General features: G+C 38.5%; 1 protein-coding gene across 3 annotated transcripts in view; it reads left to right on the top strand.

Moving 5' to 3' along the window:
* The window catches only part of LOC150095276 (MFS-type transporter SLC18B1-like), a 545,110-nt gene that overhangs the window by 490,151 nt on the left and 33,827 nt on the right, over nucleotides 1–21,132 (top strand). For all 3 annotated transcript variants that reach the window (XM_090410476.1, XM_090410480.1, XM_090410477.1), the window contains one exon: nucleotides 13,480–13,554. In XM_090410476.1, coding sequence (XP_090266602.1) covers nucleotides 13,480–13,554 — 75 coding nt within the window. The remainder of the gene's footprint in view (nucleotides 1–13,479; nucleotides 13,555–21,132) is intronic.

The following is a 21,132-nucleotide window of genomic DNA, read 5'->3' on the forward strand; positions in this document are numbered from 1 at the left end:
CAGATGCGGGTAATGTTATCTGTGAGAGTCAACATGGAGTTGTGGAGGGGGCGCTCTTGTTTTAGTAATTTGCTTGCCTTTTATAATAAAGTTACAAGAGCAATAGATAAGGGAAAGGCATATACTGCCATTTTCTTGAATTTAGCGAAGGCATTTGACAGGGTGCCACATGATAAGCTGATGTTTAAGTTGCAGCACATGAGTTTGGATGTCAACTGGATTCAGGATTGGCTGTCTGATGGGTAGGATGGGCAGAGAGTTACAAGTGGGGTCCCACAAGGATTGCAGGGGGATATTCAGTTGTTTGCAGATGATGTGAAGCTGGGAAGGGTTATTAGTAATAGTGCAGATGTGGTAGTCATGCAAATGGATTTGAATAAGCTAGACAGATGGGCAAATGAATGGGGTGCAGTTTAATGCAGCAAAATGTAAGGTCTTGAGGTTTTGGGACGCATCGATGGGATGCTGCATACTCTATTGGAGGAGATATACTGGAGTAAATAGGGGAGACAAGAGATCTGGGGTTGATGATTGATAGAAACATGAAATTGAAGGTTTCAAAGTTGCAAAGGGGGTGAAGGTATCACACAGGATTGCTGCAATAATGAGAAGGATGCTGACCTGCAGAGATAAGAGTTATCACTCCATTGTGTAAGACCCTGATCAGACCACACTTAGACTATTGTTCTCAGATTTGGTCCCCTGGATTTAAAGGGGATAAATTAACTGTGGAAAAGGTACAGAGGCAGATAACAAAGGCAGTTTCAGGACTGTACAATGTTAGTTATGTGGATCAGCTGAAGGAATGTGGACTGCAGAGTTTGGTGGATAGAAGAAGGAGTGGTGATATGATTGAGACTTTTAAACTGTTGAGAGGTAGTTATAGGATTGATACTGGGGATTTCTTTCGCTTGGTTGAACAGTGGGAAGGAGTGATGACAAGAGGTCAACCCTGAAAGTTACAAGAGGAAACTGTTTGCAAGAGGGTGAGGAGTGGTTTCTTTGCATGGAGGAAGGTTGAACCATGGAATGCATTGCCTGATGGAGTGGTGCGAGCGAGAATGGTCAATGAGTTTAAGGAGTGGTATGATAGACTTGTGTTGCCTCCCGTGATAAGTCTTTTGACTCCTTGGTGGCCTGAATAATAATAATAATAATTTGTGAATATGATAATGACACAAGGACTATTCTGAAACAAAAAAACTGCAATAAATTGAAATTAAAAACTGCGATAATCACACTTTACAAACAGGGGAAAGAAATGACATTCAGAACTAGAAATCTCTTAGCTAACTTACCAGCCATCTCTAAAATTCTTGAAAAAGTAATACACACAAAACCACTTATAGAAATGCATCATCTCACAAAAGTCGTACAGCTTCTCGAAAACAATAAGAGCACCACATTACTTGACATTACAGACACACTAAACAGAGTCCTTGATAAAAACAAATTGCTATCCTTATTCTTCTTGACCTAGCCAAAGCTTTTGACACACTTGACCATTAAATACTGCTAACCAAATTATACTCAGTTTGAATAAAAAGTACCCTACATACCTGGTTTAAGAATTATCTCTCAGAAAACAAAAATAGGCATAAATTATAGCCAGAGTGTACAGATACAACACAGACCATGAAACCAGAGTATACAGAAAAGTATACAGAAACAACACAGACCTTCAGAGTCCCTCAAGGAACAATATTATCACCTACTCTGTTCGACATATACAAAATACAAAAATAACATTCACAAATGGCCAGAGTCAAATATATCAATATGCAGATGATACACATTACTAATAGTGTTTACACAAATCTTAGCACTGCTTTCTCCAAAGCACAACCTCACCTAAACAAAATAACTACTACTGTTTCTATCACAGTTCAGTTATAGTAAACAACAGTAGAATTCAAGTGCTAATTATAAAGAACCAAAAAATCACATACCTTAAATCACTGCATTAACAGTAGCCTTCACCATTCTGAAATCATGCTCATTCTTTATATAAACAGAACCTTAAATGGACTAAACATACCTACATTACTCTGCACCATTGCTGCCAATTTCTTCCAAGCAAAAGACATCATGAGAACTAACATAGAAAATCTCATATATAAGGAAATTTGTGAAATGATACTGAAATACAGTATAACTGTCTACACAATCACAGCAAACAGTCACCTATCGTTTTTCCATTCAAAAAAACACTGAAGATTTGTTTCAATGTTTCATTGGAGGTCCAATACACATCAATCAGTAACCAAACCCTTTACAAACCCATAACACAAAATTCTAAGCATAAAAAGAGAACATGTACTATTACTAAGAAATTATTTCAATAATGCTTACCATAATAACAGACACATATGTTGTAACACTACAAGGTACTACAATATCATGTATACTAGGCATACAAAATCGAAAACATCAGTTGCACAACAATAATAAACGTTAAATCTTGATTTTATTTAAGTTAAGGGATATTAACTTAAACTTAAACTAAGGGTGTGGAATTTTCGATTAAGACAGGGTATATGTGGAATTACCGTGCTGGCAAGTATGACAAGCTTAGGAGATTGATTGGATCAGTGCCATGGCATGTACACCTGCAAGGGCTGGACGTCGATAGAGCATGGGAAGTGGTCAAGGAGCATTTACAGGAGGTAATGGCTGATTGTATACCTAGGGTCCGAATAGTAAAACAAGTAGGGGTTAAATGGATGAATAACACCATTAAGCTTGAGCTGCAAAAAAAGAAACAACTGTGGAGGGAATTTAAAGAAAGGGGTGAACTGCAGGCACACGAACGGTATAAAGTGCAGGCCAGAAAGGTAATGAGTGTGGTAAAAAAAAGCAAAAGCGGATTATGAAAGGGAACTAGCTTTGCAAGCAAAAAAGAATCCAAAACAGTTCATTCAATATGCTGCAAGCAAGAAAAAAACTGTACATGGCAAAATGATTTTAAGGAATGACGATGGTAAGGAGGTCACTGAATCAGTCGATATAGTGGAGTTACTGAGCACACACTTTGCAAAAGCATATCATCCAGGTGGTGACATTGAAAAAATGAAGGAACCATTAGTTTATACGGGAATAGTGATGAATGAAGTGGAGGTGACTAGTCTATTACAGAACCTTAATGTGAACACATCTGTGGGATTGGATGGTATACCGGCACGGATCTTGCGTGAAGCGGCTAAAGAATTATCAGTGCCCTTGACCATGTTGTTTAATCTGAGTCTCAGGTCTGGCTTAGTCCCGAAGGTGTGGAAAGAGGGGAAAATAGTTTCACTGCATAAAGGAGGATCCAAGACTACGGTTGCAAATTACCGACCAATCAGCATATCAGGAGTCGTTGTCAAGGTCTTAGAGAAAGTAGTCAAGGGAAAAATACAGGAATGGATTGATGAAAATGAGATACTGTATGGGGGACAGCATGGTTTTGTGAAGGGTAGATCATGCCTCAGTAACTTGTTCAAGTTTTATAACAAGGTGATGGCTGAACTGGATAAGGGAAATGGGTTTACTGTGATACTGCTGGACCTGGCAAAGGCGTTTGACAGGATACCACATGGAATACTAATCCGTAAACTACAAATATGGGAATGGATATAGGGTTGGTGAGATGGATAGGTGGTTGGTTGATGGAGAGATATCAAAGAGTAGTTTATTCAGGAGTAGAGTCCAAAAGACAGCCTGTGACTAGTGGTGTGCCTCAGGGTTCTGTTCTTGGACCACTGCTGTTTAATCTGTTCATTAACGATATAGGGAAGGATCTGAGTGGAACAATTCATTTGTTCGCTGATAATGCAAAGTTGGGTAGGGCAATAGTGAATGCAGAAGATGTCAAAGTCTTGCAGGATGACTTAGATAAATTGGAGTTCTGGGCTAAGGAGAATGGATGTCAATTTAATGTGACAAAATGTAAGGTTATGCATTTTGGGGTGAAAAGATTAGCAGCAGTATACCACACTGGTGGAACTGTACTCCAAGAGATTGATGAGGCCAGGGACTTGGAAGTGTTAGTGGATAGGGAGATGAAGTTTAGGGGGCACACTGCAAAAGTAGCTAAATCAGCTCATCAACTCACTTGGTTGTTGAAAAATACCTTGATGAGCAGAGACAAGCAAGTTATTGTACCTCTGTACCGAGCCTTGATAAGACCTCATCTCGACTACTGTGCCCAGATTTGGTCACCTCGGTTCCTTTTTGATGGGGAGGAGGTGGAGATGATCCAGAGGCGAGTGACTAAGATGATAACAGGTCTATGGAATGAACCATATTAGAACAGGTTGAAGATTTGTGGGTTGCAGAAACTAGTTGATAGGCGGAGGAGGGGAGATGTGATTGAGACATTCAAATTGCTAAAAGGATTCTATAAGATTAATTCAGAGGATATTTTTGAGATCAGGACAGGTGGTGGGAGAACTAGGGGACACCTATGGAAGCTGGGCAAGAGTGTGGTTAGCAGGGGTGTTAGAGCTGGGTTCTTTACTTTTAGAGTGGTAAATGAGTGGAATAAGCTGCCAGGGTCTGTTGTGGGTGCTATGACGGTGAACGAGTTCAAGACAAGGTATGATAGATACTGTGAGAATGTAATCGCATAGTTGTGTGGACATGATGTTTAGGGCCTCCCTCGATGAGTCTAAGGACTCCTGGAGTCACTCGAAATAATAATAATAATAATTACATCCCATATTGTTTCATAGTCGAATAAGAAACTCAAAGAGTTTCATGCTGAATATAGAAACTATATAAAGTTCAGCGAGTCCAAGCATAAGCAAATACCTGGAGTGTGCAACACCAGGGCAGCTCATAGTCCACCTGGTAGTGCAGCATGGGGCAACTCATAGTAAGGGTGGAGCAAGCTCCGATCACTGTTCTTAGTGTTTATCCATAATGTGAAACCCAGCTCCTAGGAGCTGTATTGCTGTTCTACATTATGAGAGAAGGTCACTACACAGAGGTTTCAACTTTTATTGAGGTCTCATCAGTGAGTAGGTAGACCTAGACAATACCAAGTTTGTAGCAAACAGAACTTACATACCCTACTATAAGAATTGCCAAGAAGGTGTCCTAATAAATTACTAATTATATGAAGAGCCAAAGGCTTCAATCTGGCGACATGAAATTATTTAAGTAAAGGGATATTACATCCCATATCATTTCATAGCCAAATAAGAAACTCAAAGAGTTTAATGCCGAATATAGAAACTATATAAAGTTGGGCGAGTCCAAGTGTAAGCAAATACCTGGATAGTGCAACACCAGGGAAACTCGTAGTCCATCTGGTAGTGTAACACCAGAGCAACTCATAGTCCATCTGATAGTGCAACACAGGGCAACTCTTAGTGAGGGTGGAGCAAGCTCCGATCACTGTTCTTGGTATTTACCCATAATGTGAAACCCAGCTCCTAGGATCTGTATTACTGTTCTACATTATGAGAGCATTTCACTACCCAGACCAGTTTCAACCTTTATTGAGGTCTCATCAGTGAATAGGTAGACTTAAATAATACCAAGTTTGTAGCGAACAGAATTTACATATCCTGCTATAAGAATTGCCAAGAAGGTGTCCTAATAAATTACTAATTATATGAAGAGCCAAAGGCTTCAATTCAGCAACATGAAATTATTTAAGTTAAGGGATATTACATCCCATATTGTTTCATAGCCGAATAAGAAACTCAAAGAGTTTCATGCCGAATATAGAAACTATATAAAGTTTGGCAAGTCCAAGCATAAGCAAATACCTGGATAGTGCAACACCAGGGCAACTCGTAGTCCATCTGGTAGTGCAACACGGGGCAACTATGAAGCCTTTTGCTCTTCATATAATTAATCATTAAATCTTGAGCTGTGGAAACTGTATCAATACCCTTAGTATAGCAAAAAATGACACCCATGTAAAATGTAGAAACCACAATAACAAATGCCAACAAAAAAAAGAAGAAAAGAAACATAAATAGATTATATTACTATTACTATTACTACCCCAAGACCTCATAGAGTCAAAGACTCATCAGGGAGGTCCTTTTATCACACACACACACAGCTCATCATACCATGTCTTAAACACATTCAAACTCCTTGCAGACACCACATTCTCAGGAAAGGCATTCCAATCATTCACAACTCTGCACGAAACAAACCTGCCTCTCACTCCCCTACTCACACCGTCTTTATACAGTTTCCAGGGATGACCTCTGGTTCTCCCCTGATCTCCCATTATTCTCTGTACAACTTCTCCAGCATTGATCCTATAACAACCCCTTACCAACTTGTAGGTCTCTATCATATCTCCCCTCTTCCTCCTGTCCACCAGACTCTGCAAATTACATCTTCTCAATCTTTCCTCATACTCGGTCAGAAACTACCTTAGTCAGTCACCTTTGGACCCTTTCCAACATCTCTTCATCCTTCTGAAAACCCAGTAACCAAATCTGGGCACAATAGTCCATGTGTGGCCTAATCAAAGCCTTATACAACAGAATAAGAATCTCCCTACTTCTACACATCAGTGTCCTCCGCATCATTCCCAGAAGCCTTTGTGTTGTTTACACAATTTTGGCGATGTGTCCCCAAAATTTTAGATCCTTATCCACTATCACCCTCAGATCTCTTATTTCCTCTACCTCCAACAATATATTCTCATCATCATCATCATCATCAAATTCCTGCCATGTACCCTCAAGGGGTGTACAGGATATGACAATACTACATGAAAAAATTACATCATTACTAACTTCCTATCTACAATTTTCCTCCAAATCAGTCTGTTACTTGTCAAGACTCCAACATTATCAGATCTTATATTTCTATCGTCTAAGGCACTTTGTACCGTATCAATCCACCTATATCTTGGTCTTCCTCTGGGTCGTTTTCCTGACAACCTGGCAGAGAACACTTGTTTTGCTAATCTTTCCTCTCCCATTCTATTTAAGTGACCATACCATCTGAGATTAGCTCTGCTAACGCATTCCTGGATGCTGACAATGTCAAGTTCTTTCCTAATATCCTCATCTTTAATATGATATTGCCATTGATGCCATCTGTTCACGCCTCTAATCTTTCTCAGGACTCTCATATCTGCGGTCTCTAGTCTTTGGTCAAGTGTTTTACTTCTGACCCAGCTCTCAGATCCATAAGTTAAAATTGGTTTGAACACAGTCTTGTATACAGCTAATTTAGTGTTCCGACTAATTTCTTTTTTATTCCATATGAATTTATTCAACTGACTTCCCACGATACCAGCTTTGCTGATTCTGTTGTCTATTTCTATATTTAGTTTACCATCTTCAGTAAAAATTGTGCGTAAGTAGCTGAAATGTTTTACTTGTTCCACAGGTTCTCCATTCACAACACAGTTGACATTTTCAATGATTCTGCCTATTTTCATTGTCTTTGTCTTTTTATTGCTGACCATCATACCATATCTATTACAACAGCTATTCAATTTAGTCAGAGAATATTGCAGACTTGTAGCGGATTTATTTAGAAGTATAACATCATCCGCATAAAGCAAAGAGCTGACATTAACATCTCCAATTTTGATATCAGGTTTAATACCACATTCCTTCATAATGTGATCCATATAGATAATGAATAACAGAGGGGATAATCTACATCCTTGTCTCACACCAGATTTAACATTAAACCATCTTCCTGTACTTCCTTCAATTCTAACTGCTGACTCACAACTCAAATAAAGACTAAGTATTGCTTGATATAATGCCCCATTGACACCATATAACTGCAGCGTATTGAATAGCTTCTCTCTTGGCACCTTGTCATATGCCTTTTCCAAATCGACAAAACTTAAATACAGATCTTTGTTATATTCCCATGCTTTCTCGACTATTTGTCATAAAGTGAAGATCTGATCCTGACAGCCTCTATTTGGCCTGAATCCAGCTTGTTCTTCACCAAGCTTTTCTTCCACAATTCTTGTCAACCGTTTCTCAAGTATACTTGCATAGATCTTGCCAGGAACACTCAGTAGGGAAATACCTCTGTAATTCTCACATTCAGATTTATTTCCCTTTTTATATATGGGTACTATGAGAGCTCTACTCCAATCATCGGGAATTCGTCCCTCTGTCCAGGCTTTCTGAACTATGCAGTGCAGCCACTGTAAGACTCTTATACCACCATACTTCAGCATTTCTGGTCGAATATCATCTACTCCTGCTGCCTTTCCACATTTCAAGCCTTTGATGGCTTTTTCTACTACAACATGACAAAATTTCATGCCGGCTGGGGCGTCGCCCGCCCAATATATTCTCACCAAGCATAATTTCTGCATCCCATCTGTGTTTTCCAACTTTTAAAACCTTACATTTTGCAACATTGAACTCACATCCCCATTTTCGTGCCCAATCACTCAATCTATTCAAGTCTTCCTGTAAGGCCACAACATATTCACTACACTTCATGGTTCGTCACAACTTTGCATCATCTGCAAACTGAATATCTTCATCCAAATCTTCACCTATATCATTAATATACAAGTTAAGCAGCAATGGCCCTAAAACAGACCCCTAAGGCACTCCACTAGTGACTTTGCTTTTCCTGGATATCGCTCCCCCATACATAACTTGTTGATACCTATCAGATAGCCAGTCTCCAATCCAATGCACTAATCTAATATTCAATCCCATCTGCTCTAGTTTGACTGTCAACTTATCATGAGATACTCTATCAAAAGCCTTTGCAAAATCCAAGTATATTACTGTGTATCCTTTTCCTCTGTCCAAGGAAGCAGTCACTTTATTGTAATAAGTAAGTAGATTACTAAAACATGACTTCCCTTTAGCAAATCCATGCTGTCCATCAAAGATAATACCATTTTTTTCAACCCAACTCTGGATCCTAGTTCTCACAAGCTTCTCCAACAATTAACCACAACACCTGACACACAGATAGGCCTATAGTTTGATGCTTGAGTTCGATCACCTCCTTTATGAAGTGGCACAATTAATATAAATAGATTTTATTAATCCCACTCTCGTCAAAAACACTAATGCCAACTTAGAAGTTAGTAGGATTATACTGCTTCATTGTCTCTTCACTTAGCATTACTAATATTATCATTATTTAACAAATTTTCTTAAAACATGTATCGATTCCTTTACATTACTTTAGGCCATAATTTATACACACAAATCATGTAACGTACAATATACATCATATATTATTTTATAACTTGAAATTAAAGATGCCAAGAAATTATATTCTTGGTTTCATCCTTTATTCTCAAGTGTTTGTGCCGTAAGTAACTCCACAACTGGGCTACTTGTATATAGTGGCTAATGACTTCACATCAGTTGCCTTAGTATCCCATAATGCAATGCACATATCATTGCAGACATGTATAATGTTATGCATTATGGGAAGGGTCCAGACCAGTTTCGACTTTTATTGAAGTCTCATCTGTGGGAGGAACCAAACCCAGAAGTGATACAAAAGGTTGTTGATATCTTGCTTGCATCACACACTGCACTTACATGCACTTCCATCTAGCATTACTTTCTCCAGTGTAATCGCTCCAGAGCCATTCAAATGCAACCCATCATGCCTGTATAATTCTATTATTCCTTCTCCAATTTTCAATTGGTCATAACCATCTGCTCTGTATTTCCACATATATCTTTTTTAACTCTGAATACATATAAATATATATATATCAGTGGCATTATGTGCCTATTTAGGTTGGGTGTACTGTCATGTGGCTTATGGAATCCACTCTACTATATATATGTTACCGCTCATATTTCTCAAATTTACTATATATGTGTTACCGCTAAAGTGCAGAAATCAGTTATTCTGCAGATTATCTAGGTATTGTGCAGATTAACTAGGGTGATCCGTTAACGTGCGGAAAATTGTTTCATTTCTCAAATTACCTAGGTAATCTGCAAATTACCTAGATAATCTGCACATTACCTACTAGGCACTCGTTAAAGTGAAAATAAGATCTTTGCTGGAACAACAGCAATGTTTCTGTACACATAATGTTATTTATTTATTTTTCGATATCTAAAGAATCAAGTTAATACAATCAAACAATCAACAAATTAGCTGATACAATCAATCATCAATCAATTAAAAAACTATAATACAAAGAATCAAACGGTTTAAAATATTATTACAATTAAGGAAATAAATTTGAAAACATAGGATAAAATTATGTTTACTTATTAAAAAACCAAACTAAAAGTGGAGGGAGAGGGGGAAGGAGTAGGGAAAGGAAATGAGAGAAACAAACTTTTGAACTTTAACGATAGGGAAGCCGTTAATGTGCACATTACCTAGGTAAAATGCGGAAACTCTTGATTCTGCACATTAACGGAGCAAATCAGTTAATCTGCAGATTAGCTAGGTAATGTGCACATTAACGGCTTTCGAACTTTAGCGGTAACATATATATATATATATATATATATCAGTGGCATCATGTGCCCATTTAGGTTGGGTGTGCTGTCATGTGGCTTATGCAACCCACTCTACAAAATTCATCAGTTTGACGGTATAATTGCATTTTTATTGATGTATGAATTAAGAGTGCCTAAGGCACTCTTATTTGAGCCAATGCAATTAATTGTAGGATAATTTTGAATATTTTAATTTATCAATTAATATAATTTTAGATATGTTGAAAGTTTATTTTTCACTTGGTTAGACTATAATCAATTTAGTTTAATCCTTTATCTAAGTGTGAGCAAACAAAGTTTGCACCTGAAAGTATCTTCAGGACTTGGGTAAGGTAGCACAACACCGGCAACTCGTTCCAAAGGTGGAGCAAGCTAACGTCACTCCTATCTCAGTATCTCCCATAATGCAAAACATCTCCTTGCGGATATGTATAATGTTATGCATTAAGAGAAGGGCCACTACTCAGACTAGTTTCAACCTTTATTCTGTGGGAGCCAAGTCCAGAAGTGGAGATACCAGGCAGAAGCATTAGCAAGGTCATCTCTACCTATAGGATTTGTCAAATAATGCATAATGTCCTTAATGCATAACATTATACATATCCGCAAGGAGATGTGTTTTGCATTATGGGAGATACTGAGATAGAAGTGATGTTAGCTTGCTCCACCTTTGCAACGAGTTTCCAGGTGTTGTGCTACCTTACCCCAGTCCTCAAGATACTTTCAGGTGCAAACTTTGTTTGCTCACACTTGGATAAAGGATTAAACTAAATTTATTATAATTTTAAGTATGGAAAGCATAAAGGTCAATTGAACAATAGCTGTGCTTCACACATGCTGTTTATGTGAGGAGCACAAAGAGTTTATGCTTTGTGGTGAGATTAGATTATCATTGGCAAATACTAGAGTGAGACAGAAATAATTTCAATTTTGATATGATTTTTAAATACAGCCATATAATACACATAAAAATCGTAATAAGTAATCATTTGAGAAATTATTATTTTTCTGGATTGAACCAAAGAAAGGCTGAAATAACTTGCTTGTTTTACTTATTTATACGCAAGTTCCAACCTTCTTTGACTATAATCATCATGCAATCCGTGAAATCTCTGGCAGAAAATGGACATTCAGCAGATCATCAACACTGTTTCCTATCGTAAATATGGGAAAAAAGTTATAAATTATTTATAAAAAATTATATATTAAAAACTTGTCTATATCTGTGTCCTAAACACGTCCATTCACACTTCATGCATGCAAAACATTTGACCGGTTTTGACAATTGAACACTGTCATGACAAATGACAGTGTTCGATTGGATTGGTTGACACAACAGCCAATCACAGTCACTGATTTCTGGGTGCTATTTCTCAGTGCACACCCTGCCTCACCTTCTGAGTGGTTTAAAACCACTGGAATGCTCAGAATTTGACCATCCGCTGTACGTCTATTCAAAGGGCTCAAAGGTATCCGTATTTGTGACTGCACACCCAGACTGTTAACATGAATGTGATGCAATATTTACATGTCAAAAAGCATCCTCTTCATGAAGCATTAGTATATTGTTTTTCATTTTAAGAATCACGCAAAGCCAGGAAATAATTGGGAGCATCTTTAATAAATAAATGCAAAATATAATATCAGTGATATTCCTATTAAGTCCACCTCAGACCTTACACACCCATATGCCCCTGATATATGAGGTGTGACAATTTAATTTCCAGAATGCACCTGTAATAAACCTACATTTGGAACTATACATGAGTGGCTACTGTCGCCTTTGAAGTAATACCCTTGTGCATTTATATACTAGTTTAGACAGTGTTCCCATTTTCGAAAACATGCCTGGAACTCTTTTTCCATAATACTCGTGAGTTCCTTTATCACATTATGCTGGGTATCAGAAAATCTTCGTCCTTTTAGTGCAGTCTTTGATTTTGGAAAAAGATAGAAATCACGGGGAGCTAAGTCAGGTGAATAAGCAGGATGACCTAATTCGGTAATTGATTTTTTAGCCAGAAAAATCAATGGCTTTATGCATTGTCATGATTTCTTTTGTATATCCAATTCTTCAGTCAAAATTACCTTGACTATTTCTCGATTCATTTGCAGTTCATCAGCCATTAATTCATGGTCTGTCAAACTGTACCAAATCTTGCACTCTGTTCACATTTGCATCCTTCATTTTTGTTTTTGGCTGCCCACTTTTGGAGTCGTTGTTCACATCTTCTTGCCCACCATTGAATCTCTTATGCCACTCGAAGACACGACTTTTTCAGAGCATCCACACCATATGCCATGTTGTTAATGTTGCTTCTGCAACAGCTCCAATGTTTCAGTAACAATTTTGCTGATTTTCACACAAAATTTGTTCTTAACATGCCACTCCAAATTTCAATCACACATTTTTATGCCAAAATTTACATGCAGTTCTCTATTGTTTTTGCAATAGCCAACTAGCAAATGGCTCCATCGGTTTGAGATTCACACACATGAGTTAAAAAAGTACCAACACAATTACTCATGTAACTCCAACCAAATCACCACACGGGCAACACTATGCAGCCATTCCGGGAATTAATTTGTCACACCTCATGGATGTGTAAAAGATTGGTCTGAAAAGTTCTCGGCCTAACAATGAAAAAAAGTAATTTATAATTTCAAAATTATTTTTATTTTTCAACATAATCTCCCTTAAGACTAATATATTTATTCTAGCGATGCTCCAGGCGCCATTATCCTGTCATTGTAGTGGTTTTCAGTAAGATCTGCAAAATACCCCTCTACAGCTGCAATCACCTCTTGATTCGAAAAAAAAAAAACGCTGACCAGCAAGGAAGAGTTTTAGTTTTGGGAAGAGATAGAAGTCAGAGGGAGTCAAATCTGGGGAATAGAGTGGAAGTTCCAGCAATTCACAGTGCAGATCCCTTAATTTTCCCATTGCCAAAACACTTCTGTGGGCAACATTCTTAGTTTCAACATTTCTCTATAATAATTTATATATTATTCTTTTCTTTTGTTTTATTGTTTTTTTATGTAGTGCTTGTGGATTTGCAGAAGACTTAAAAACTTATGGATTTCTTGCAATGGTATATAATGTGGGAGTTTATTTTGGGTAAGTGCTTTATTTTTTTATTTAGAATATTTTATTTTACTTTTATAGAAGGTGCATATCAAAATGCCATATTCACAGTGCGTGAAACAACACTGTAAATATGGCATGTAGATCACTCTTTTCTCTCATATAATTTGCATATCATTTGTCTTTTTTTTTCTTTGCTCCTCCCCCCCTCAGTTTTCCTTCCATCTATGCAGAAAATGTTTCCAAGCAACTAGAAATTTCTAAATAAGATTAGATGTTCCCAAATAAGACTAAAATGAAGGCAGGAGAATAAAAGACAAGATTAAAATTCAGTTCCATTTGATATCTTATCAACCAAATCTTTCTACTATTTTTTATTGTGCCAACTCTTTTCATTTCCACAGAATAAGCTGGGAAGAGATTATTAAGTTTTTGTCATCATTGTCAACAATAATATAACAAAAATAGTTTAATCTGTCTACAAAAGTATTAAAATTGTTGTTATTGTTATCAAGAAACTTAAGTTCATCTAGAGTTACAGTGACATAAACTCCATAAATTTATCATTTGATTCTCTCAACCAAATTCCCATAATCTACATCTGTAGAGTCTTTTGCCAATGAATGTCGGTATTAAATTCCATGCCTTCTCTTTCCATGAAAGAGCTATGGCATGCTTGACCAACATTATCCTAAAGAAATGCTTCACATCAACTCTCTGGATGGGATGGGATTGGATAATAGACCATTGGAATACTGGGGTATAGAGTGAAAAATCATGATAAACATTCTTCATATCAGATGGATGTGTTCAGCAACTGCCTGGGGAATGTCTTTTTATCTCACTGTATTTGTCATCCTGTAAGTGTGGTAGCAATAGTGTTGTGGTATGGGGATGCTTCTCCTTGTTTGGCCTAGAAAATAGACATGAAATGTTATGTTGGCATCCTGAATAATTCTATGTTCCCACTGGCTTTTCTGTAGAAATAACCCAGTATGGTAATGTACAATAAGGGAATAAGGAGAATGAATTTCTTGAGTTCTTGAAGGACAACTGTCCGATCATATCACCAGGCAATGCAAATCATGAATTGAGTGTCTGTCTCTACCATTTTGGCATGAATGACCATGTGGTAATCACTTGAATTTGAGTTAGTCATGTGAGAACTACTTTGGGGGAAAGAATATATACAGAACTACAAGGCCAGTGATCATGAAAAACTTAGGAGACAAATGGGACCACTAGCATTGAAAGAGGAGTTGGACAAAAAGGAGACAGATGCTGCTTGGACAATGATTAAGAGATATTTAACAACAGCAATGTCTGAGTGTATTCCAAAAGTGAAAAGCCTTAATAAGGTAGAAGCAAAATGGATGACTGAAAATGAAAGGTAATCGATTTGATAGTACAAAGAGCAGGCCTTGAAGATAACTCAATTGGTAAATACAGTAGAGGTGCACTATAAGCAGAAATTAAGCAGTCAACCCAAGAAAAATCCTGGAGCATTATTATTATTATTATTATTATTATTATTATTATTTTCGGGCTACTCCAGGGAGTCCTTAGACTCATCGAGGGAGGCCCTAAACATCATGTCCACACAACTATACGACATTCTCACAGTATCTATCATACCTTGCCTTGAACTCGCTCACTGTCCTAGCACCCACAACAGACTCTGGCAGCTTATTCCACTTATTTACCACTCTAAAAGTAAAGAACCCAGCTCTAACACCACTGCCAACCACACTCTTGCCCAGCTTCCATAGGTGTCCCCTAGTTCTGCCACCACCAGTCCTGATCTCAAAAATATCCTCTGAATTAATCTTATAGAATCCTTTTAGCAATTTGAATGTCTCAATCACATCTCCCCTTTTCCGCCTATCAACCAGTTTCTGCAACCCACAAATCTTCAACCTGTTCTCATATGGTTCATTCCATAGACCTGCTATCATCTTAGTCACTCGCCTCTGGATCCTCTCCACCTCCTCACCATCAAGAAGGAACCGAGGTGACCAAATCTGGGCACAGTAGTCAAGATGAGGTCTTATCAAGGCTCGGTACAGAGGTACAATAACTTGCTTGTCTCTGCTCGTTAAGGTATTTTTCACCAACCAAGTGAGTTGATGAGCTGATTTAGCTACTTTCGCAATGTGCCCCCTAAACTTCATCTCCCTATCCACCAACACTCCCAAGTCCCTGGCCTCATCAATCTCTTGGAGTACAGTATACAGATTAGCAGCAATATACCACCCATGTGGTATACTGCTGCTAATCTTTTCACCCCAAAATGCATAACCTTACATTTTGTCACATTAAATTGACATCCATTCTCCTTAGCCCAGAACTCCAATCTATCTAAGTCATCCTGCAAGACTTTGACATCTTCTGCATTCACTATCGCCCTCCCCAATCATCAGCGAACAAATGAACTGTTCCACTTAGATCCTTCCCTATATAGTTAATGAACAGATTAAACAGCAGTGGTCCAAGAACAGAACCCTGCGGCACCCCACTAGTCACAGGCCGTCTTTTGGACTCCACTCCTGAATATACCACTCTTTGATATCTCTCCATCAACCACCCACCTATCAATTTTTTTTCTTTCGACATGTAACAGTTCAAGAAAGAATGATTATGGAAGGATAAGGCTGGTAGATTGGTAACTGCTGCAGAGAATATACTTGAGATATTCAGTGAGCAGTTTATCGGGATGTTTCATTCTCATGAACATGTTATCATGAGGAACTTGAGCATAGACGGTATAGTGGAGAAAATAGTGAGTGAGTGGAAGGTATCTGAAAACTGAAATAAACTCCATATTAATAACTCATTAGGACTTGACAGAATATCACAGATTCTCTTGAAGGAAATGCCCCAGGGAGTTAATGACACTCTAGACACACCTGTTTAACATGACATTCTAGAGGGCAAGTTTGGAAGGAACAGAAAGACAGTCAAATCGTTTCACTTTTCACCTGGATGATAAGATGACTGAGACTGCAAATTATAGGACATTCTGTGTATCTGAGATTCTGGTCAAGGTGCTGGAAAGTTTCGTAAGAGGTTATAATTCAGAATTGAGTTGATAATATCAGTATTCACTATTATATTAGCATTAAGGGGAAGTCATGTTTTAGCAAACTGCTTGCGTACACTTTCTAATCAAAAATATCTGGACTCCTGCACATCCTAATTCTCACTTTAATATGAAATGGTTTTAATATGGAGTTGGTCCACCCTTTGCTGCTATAACAACCTTCAGTCTTCTAGGAAGACTTTTCACTAGATTTTGGTATGTTGCTGTAGTAATTCCCTTCCATTCCAGTCGGTCACAAACTGGACAGTTTGGCCTGGCTCACAATCAGCATTCCAATTTTTCTCACAGGTGTTTAATGGGGTCAAAATCTGGGCTCTGCACAGACCAGTCAAATTCTTCGACACATCTCATCAACTATTTCTACACGGATCTTGTTTTTTGGACAGGGATATTGTTGTGTTGATACTGGAAAGAGCCTTCATCAGACTGTTGCCATGTGAACTGGAGTTATTATTATGTGCAATTCCATGGTGTCCTTAGACTCATTGAGGGAGGCCCTAAATATCATGTCAAGAACTATCCAACATTTGTGCAATATCTATCATACTTTGCTTTGAACTCATTCACAGTCATAGCACCCACAACAGACTTTGGCAACCAATTCCACTCATTCACTACTCTCCAAGCAAAAAACCTAGTCCTAACACCCTTGCTCAGTTTCCATGGATGACCCCTAGTTCTCCCACCACCAGTCCTGTTCTGAAAAATTTCCTCTCAATTAATCTTGTAAAAACCCTTCAGTATTTTTTATCTCAAACGTATCATCCCTTTTCCACCTAACAACCAGTTTCTGTAACCCACAAATCTTCAACCTGTTCCTGTAAAGTTCATTCCATAGACCTGCCACCATCTTGGTCACTTGCCTCTAGATCCTCTTCACCTCCTCCCCATCACTAAGAAACCTTGGCACCCAGATCTGCACCCAGTAGTCAAGATGGGATTTATCAAGGCTCAATAAAGAGGAACAATAACCTGCTTTTCTCTGCTCATCAAAGTATTCTTCAGTAACTAAGTGATATGATGACCTGCTTTAGCCACTTTTGCCATGTGCTCCCTAAGCTTTAATTCCCTATTGACTAACACTCCCAAGTCTCATGCTTCGTCAGTTTCCTGGAATATGGTTCCACCAATGTGGTATACTGCTGATAATCTTTTCACCCCAAAATGCATAACCTTACTAGTGTGTCTAAGAAAGGAAGGCAGTTGTTTTTTTATTCTTCCAGGGTGAATTTGATTCTGGGGTGTTGGCTGTTTAAGTGTGTTAGGAAGTGCATCGGAGCCATGTGGTGCTCCTCACCCTTGGCCAACTTTTATATGGAGACTTTTGAAGAGAAAGCCTTAAACTCTGCCCCACAAAAATCAACCATATGGCTTCGCTATGTTGATGATGTGTTCGCTATTTGGCCACATGGATCCGATGCACTCCCCTCCTTCCTAACACACTTAAACAACCAACACCCTAGAAACAAATTCACCCTGGAAGAAGAAAAAAACAGCTGCCTTCCTTTCTTAGACACGCTAGTTGCCCGCCAGCCTGATGGAACCTTGGTTTTCTCAGTCTATAGAAAACCCACCCATACAGGCAGATACATTGACCAACAATTCCTCCCCCCACACACACACAACAATATGGAGTCATTAAGACACTACACAACAGGGTTAAACTTATCTGTTCAAATGACAATACCCTAACCACAGAACTAAACCACATTCTTAACACTTTCTCAGCCAATGGCTACCCTCAAAAAAATCCAAAAAATATTGAAACCAATAACCTCCCCCAACACACACACACAACAAGGATTACTCTAAATCCATCACCATACCCTATATCCGAGGCACCTCGAAAAAAATTACAAAAATCCTAAAAAAAACATGACTTAACTTCTTGTTACAGACCATATAAAAAATTGGCATCCCTTATCCACTCTAATAAACACCAACCTCCCCCCCACTCCCTAGACCTACCTGGTGTATACCAGGTCCCTTGCAGCTAGCCAAACAGGCAGGACAGCTAATATCAGAATTTCAGAACACAAGGACTAAATCCGGTTTCATCAATACAGCCACTCTGGTCTTGCAGACCATTCGCTGGATACCCGTCATAGAATACTATGGAAGAAAGCCACAATAATACACCGTAGTAAATTCAAATATGAAAGGCTTTTCGTGGAATCAGCCTCAGCCCTAAGAAACAATCCAAAGCTCAACAAATTTGGTTGCATGAGACCGCCACAAATTTGGGAAAACCTACATCAGAAGAACTTCAGCCCAATCGCCCAAGAATACCAACATTGCCTGATGGAAGCTAGGGGGCACCATCAGGACTTTTAGGAGAAAGAATAGTAGCTTCCTGCTTCATCCTCATTTACTGTTTGCTGTGCTTGTGTGCACATGTCTTGTTTTTAAGTTCCTGTGAAAATGGCAACATGACGTTGCCAAAATATTAGAAGTGTATTAAAATTTATTTTAATGTATATCCTAGTATAAATTGTAATTTCCTTAAGCTATTTAGTAAAGATGCATACTATCTCCATCTTTTTTATCCCCTGGTCTATAGCAGCATCCAACTATATGTTTGGTTCTGCTGGTGCTCAATCTCACACCAGATAGCTTCAAATGTGCTATTTTCACTGTCCTGCAATTGAACTTCTACTCTCTTTGGTTACAGTCCATCAGCTGTCATCAATAACGCTCGTCTCTCTTCCCCCATTTCTTTGTCTCTATTCTCCCTGAACACACTGTATCTTTCACATTCTGTTCCACTAACTGTGTCATCTTCTGTCAGCTATGTCTTGCTAATGCTAATAACATTGAAAGTTTATTTTTCACTTGGTTAGAATATAATAAATTTAGTTTAATCCTTTATCCAAGTGTGAGCAAACAAAGTTTGTGCCTGAAAGTATCTTCAGGACTGGGGTAAGGTGGTGCAACACCAGGGCGACTCCTTGCAAAGGTGGAGCAAGATACTAACACTCCTATCTCAGTATCTCCCATAATGCAAAACACATCTCCTTGCGGATATGTCTAATGTTATGCATTAAGGGAGATACTGAGATAGGAGTGTTAGTAGCTTGCTCCACCTTTGCAAGGAGTCGCCCTGGTGTTGCACCACCTTACCCCAGTCCTGAAGATACTTTCAGGCTCAAACTTTGTTTGCTCACACTTGGATAAAGGATTAAACTAAATTTATTATATTCTAACCAAGTGAAAAATAAACCTTCAACATCTTTCTCTAAATCCAGAGTAATTTATTAAAAAGGTGGCACACCATTTGGCAACTCCTATAGGTAGAGATGACCTTGCTAATGCTTCTGGCTGGTATCTCCACTTGGGCCTGGCTCCCACTGAAGAGACCTCAATAAAGGTTGAAACTAGTCTGGGTAGTGGCCCTTCCCTTAATGCATAACATTAGACATATCCGCAAGGATGTGTGTTTTGCATTATGGGAGATACTGAGATAGGAGTGTTAGTAGCTTGCTCCACCTTTGCGAGGAGTCGTCCTGGGGTTGCATCACCTTACCCCAGTCCTGAAGATACTTTCAGGCGCAAACTTTGTTTGCTCACACTTGGATAAAGGATTAAACTAAATTTATTATAATGCTAATAACCTTCAGCCAGGATGAGCCAACCAGTGCTAAAAATTCCTCTTCCTTGTTCTGAATGCTCCTGGCATTAGTGTAAATAAAGTGTCCACTATTATGCAAAAGCCCCTTAGGTGCATCACTGTCCTGACACTTTCTACTAACAATGTCATTGTGGTTTGTTACCAGTGGTACTCACTTAGGCATGTTATACACATTCTTACACTCAGCTGCCTCGCTGATGCCTGCATATCCACTCAACAGCCCCCCCCCCCCTTAAAGGTCTAGTTTCTCTGATTCTACACATCCACTTTCACTTCATTCAACAATACTTTCTCCAGTCTCCAAACACCACATCCATTCAGATGCAAACTATGCTTCTTGTATAAGTCCTTTCACCCATCAAACTCACTCCACACATCAACTAACTCCACAATACCCCTCCTTCATAACCTAACCATTGATTATTCACTATTGTGGCTCTCCTTCTCAGCTGTGCTCTGTCATACCTTCTTTCACCATACCCTTTTCTGCTCTAATAGCCTCACTAACATCATTAATTTTCACACCTGGAAAGATGTGAAACTCTTGTCAATCCACATCTTTTATGATTGAACCTCCGTACAACATTCGCTCCTTGATTTTTCTCTGTCTTGGTCAAGCCCTCATTTCTCTTATCTTGAGCTTCTTTCTTTCTGTTATCAGCCGAACCACTCACCCAACATTTCTGCATTCGCTGCAGCTACCTCTTCATGCTGTGTATCACTCCATGCAACCAAGCTATCTCCCTCATTGCAGCCAACTCTTCATTCTCGACATCAGTCATGCTATTCTTTCATTCAACACTTTTACTCTCTCTTAATCTTATCACATTTAATCTCACTGCCATTAAATCACACACATTTTCAATCATATTCTGAGTTCCAT

This window comes from Typopeltis vanoorti, chromosome 20 (assembly GCF_054136105.1).
Source record: "Typopeltis vanoorti isolate ZY-2024b chromosome 20, IOZ_Tvanoo_1.0, whole genome shotgun sequence".
NCBI classification, from domain to species: Eukaryota; Metazoa; Arthropoda; class Arachnida; order Uropygi; family Thelyphonidae; genus Typopeltis; species Typopeltis vanoorti.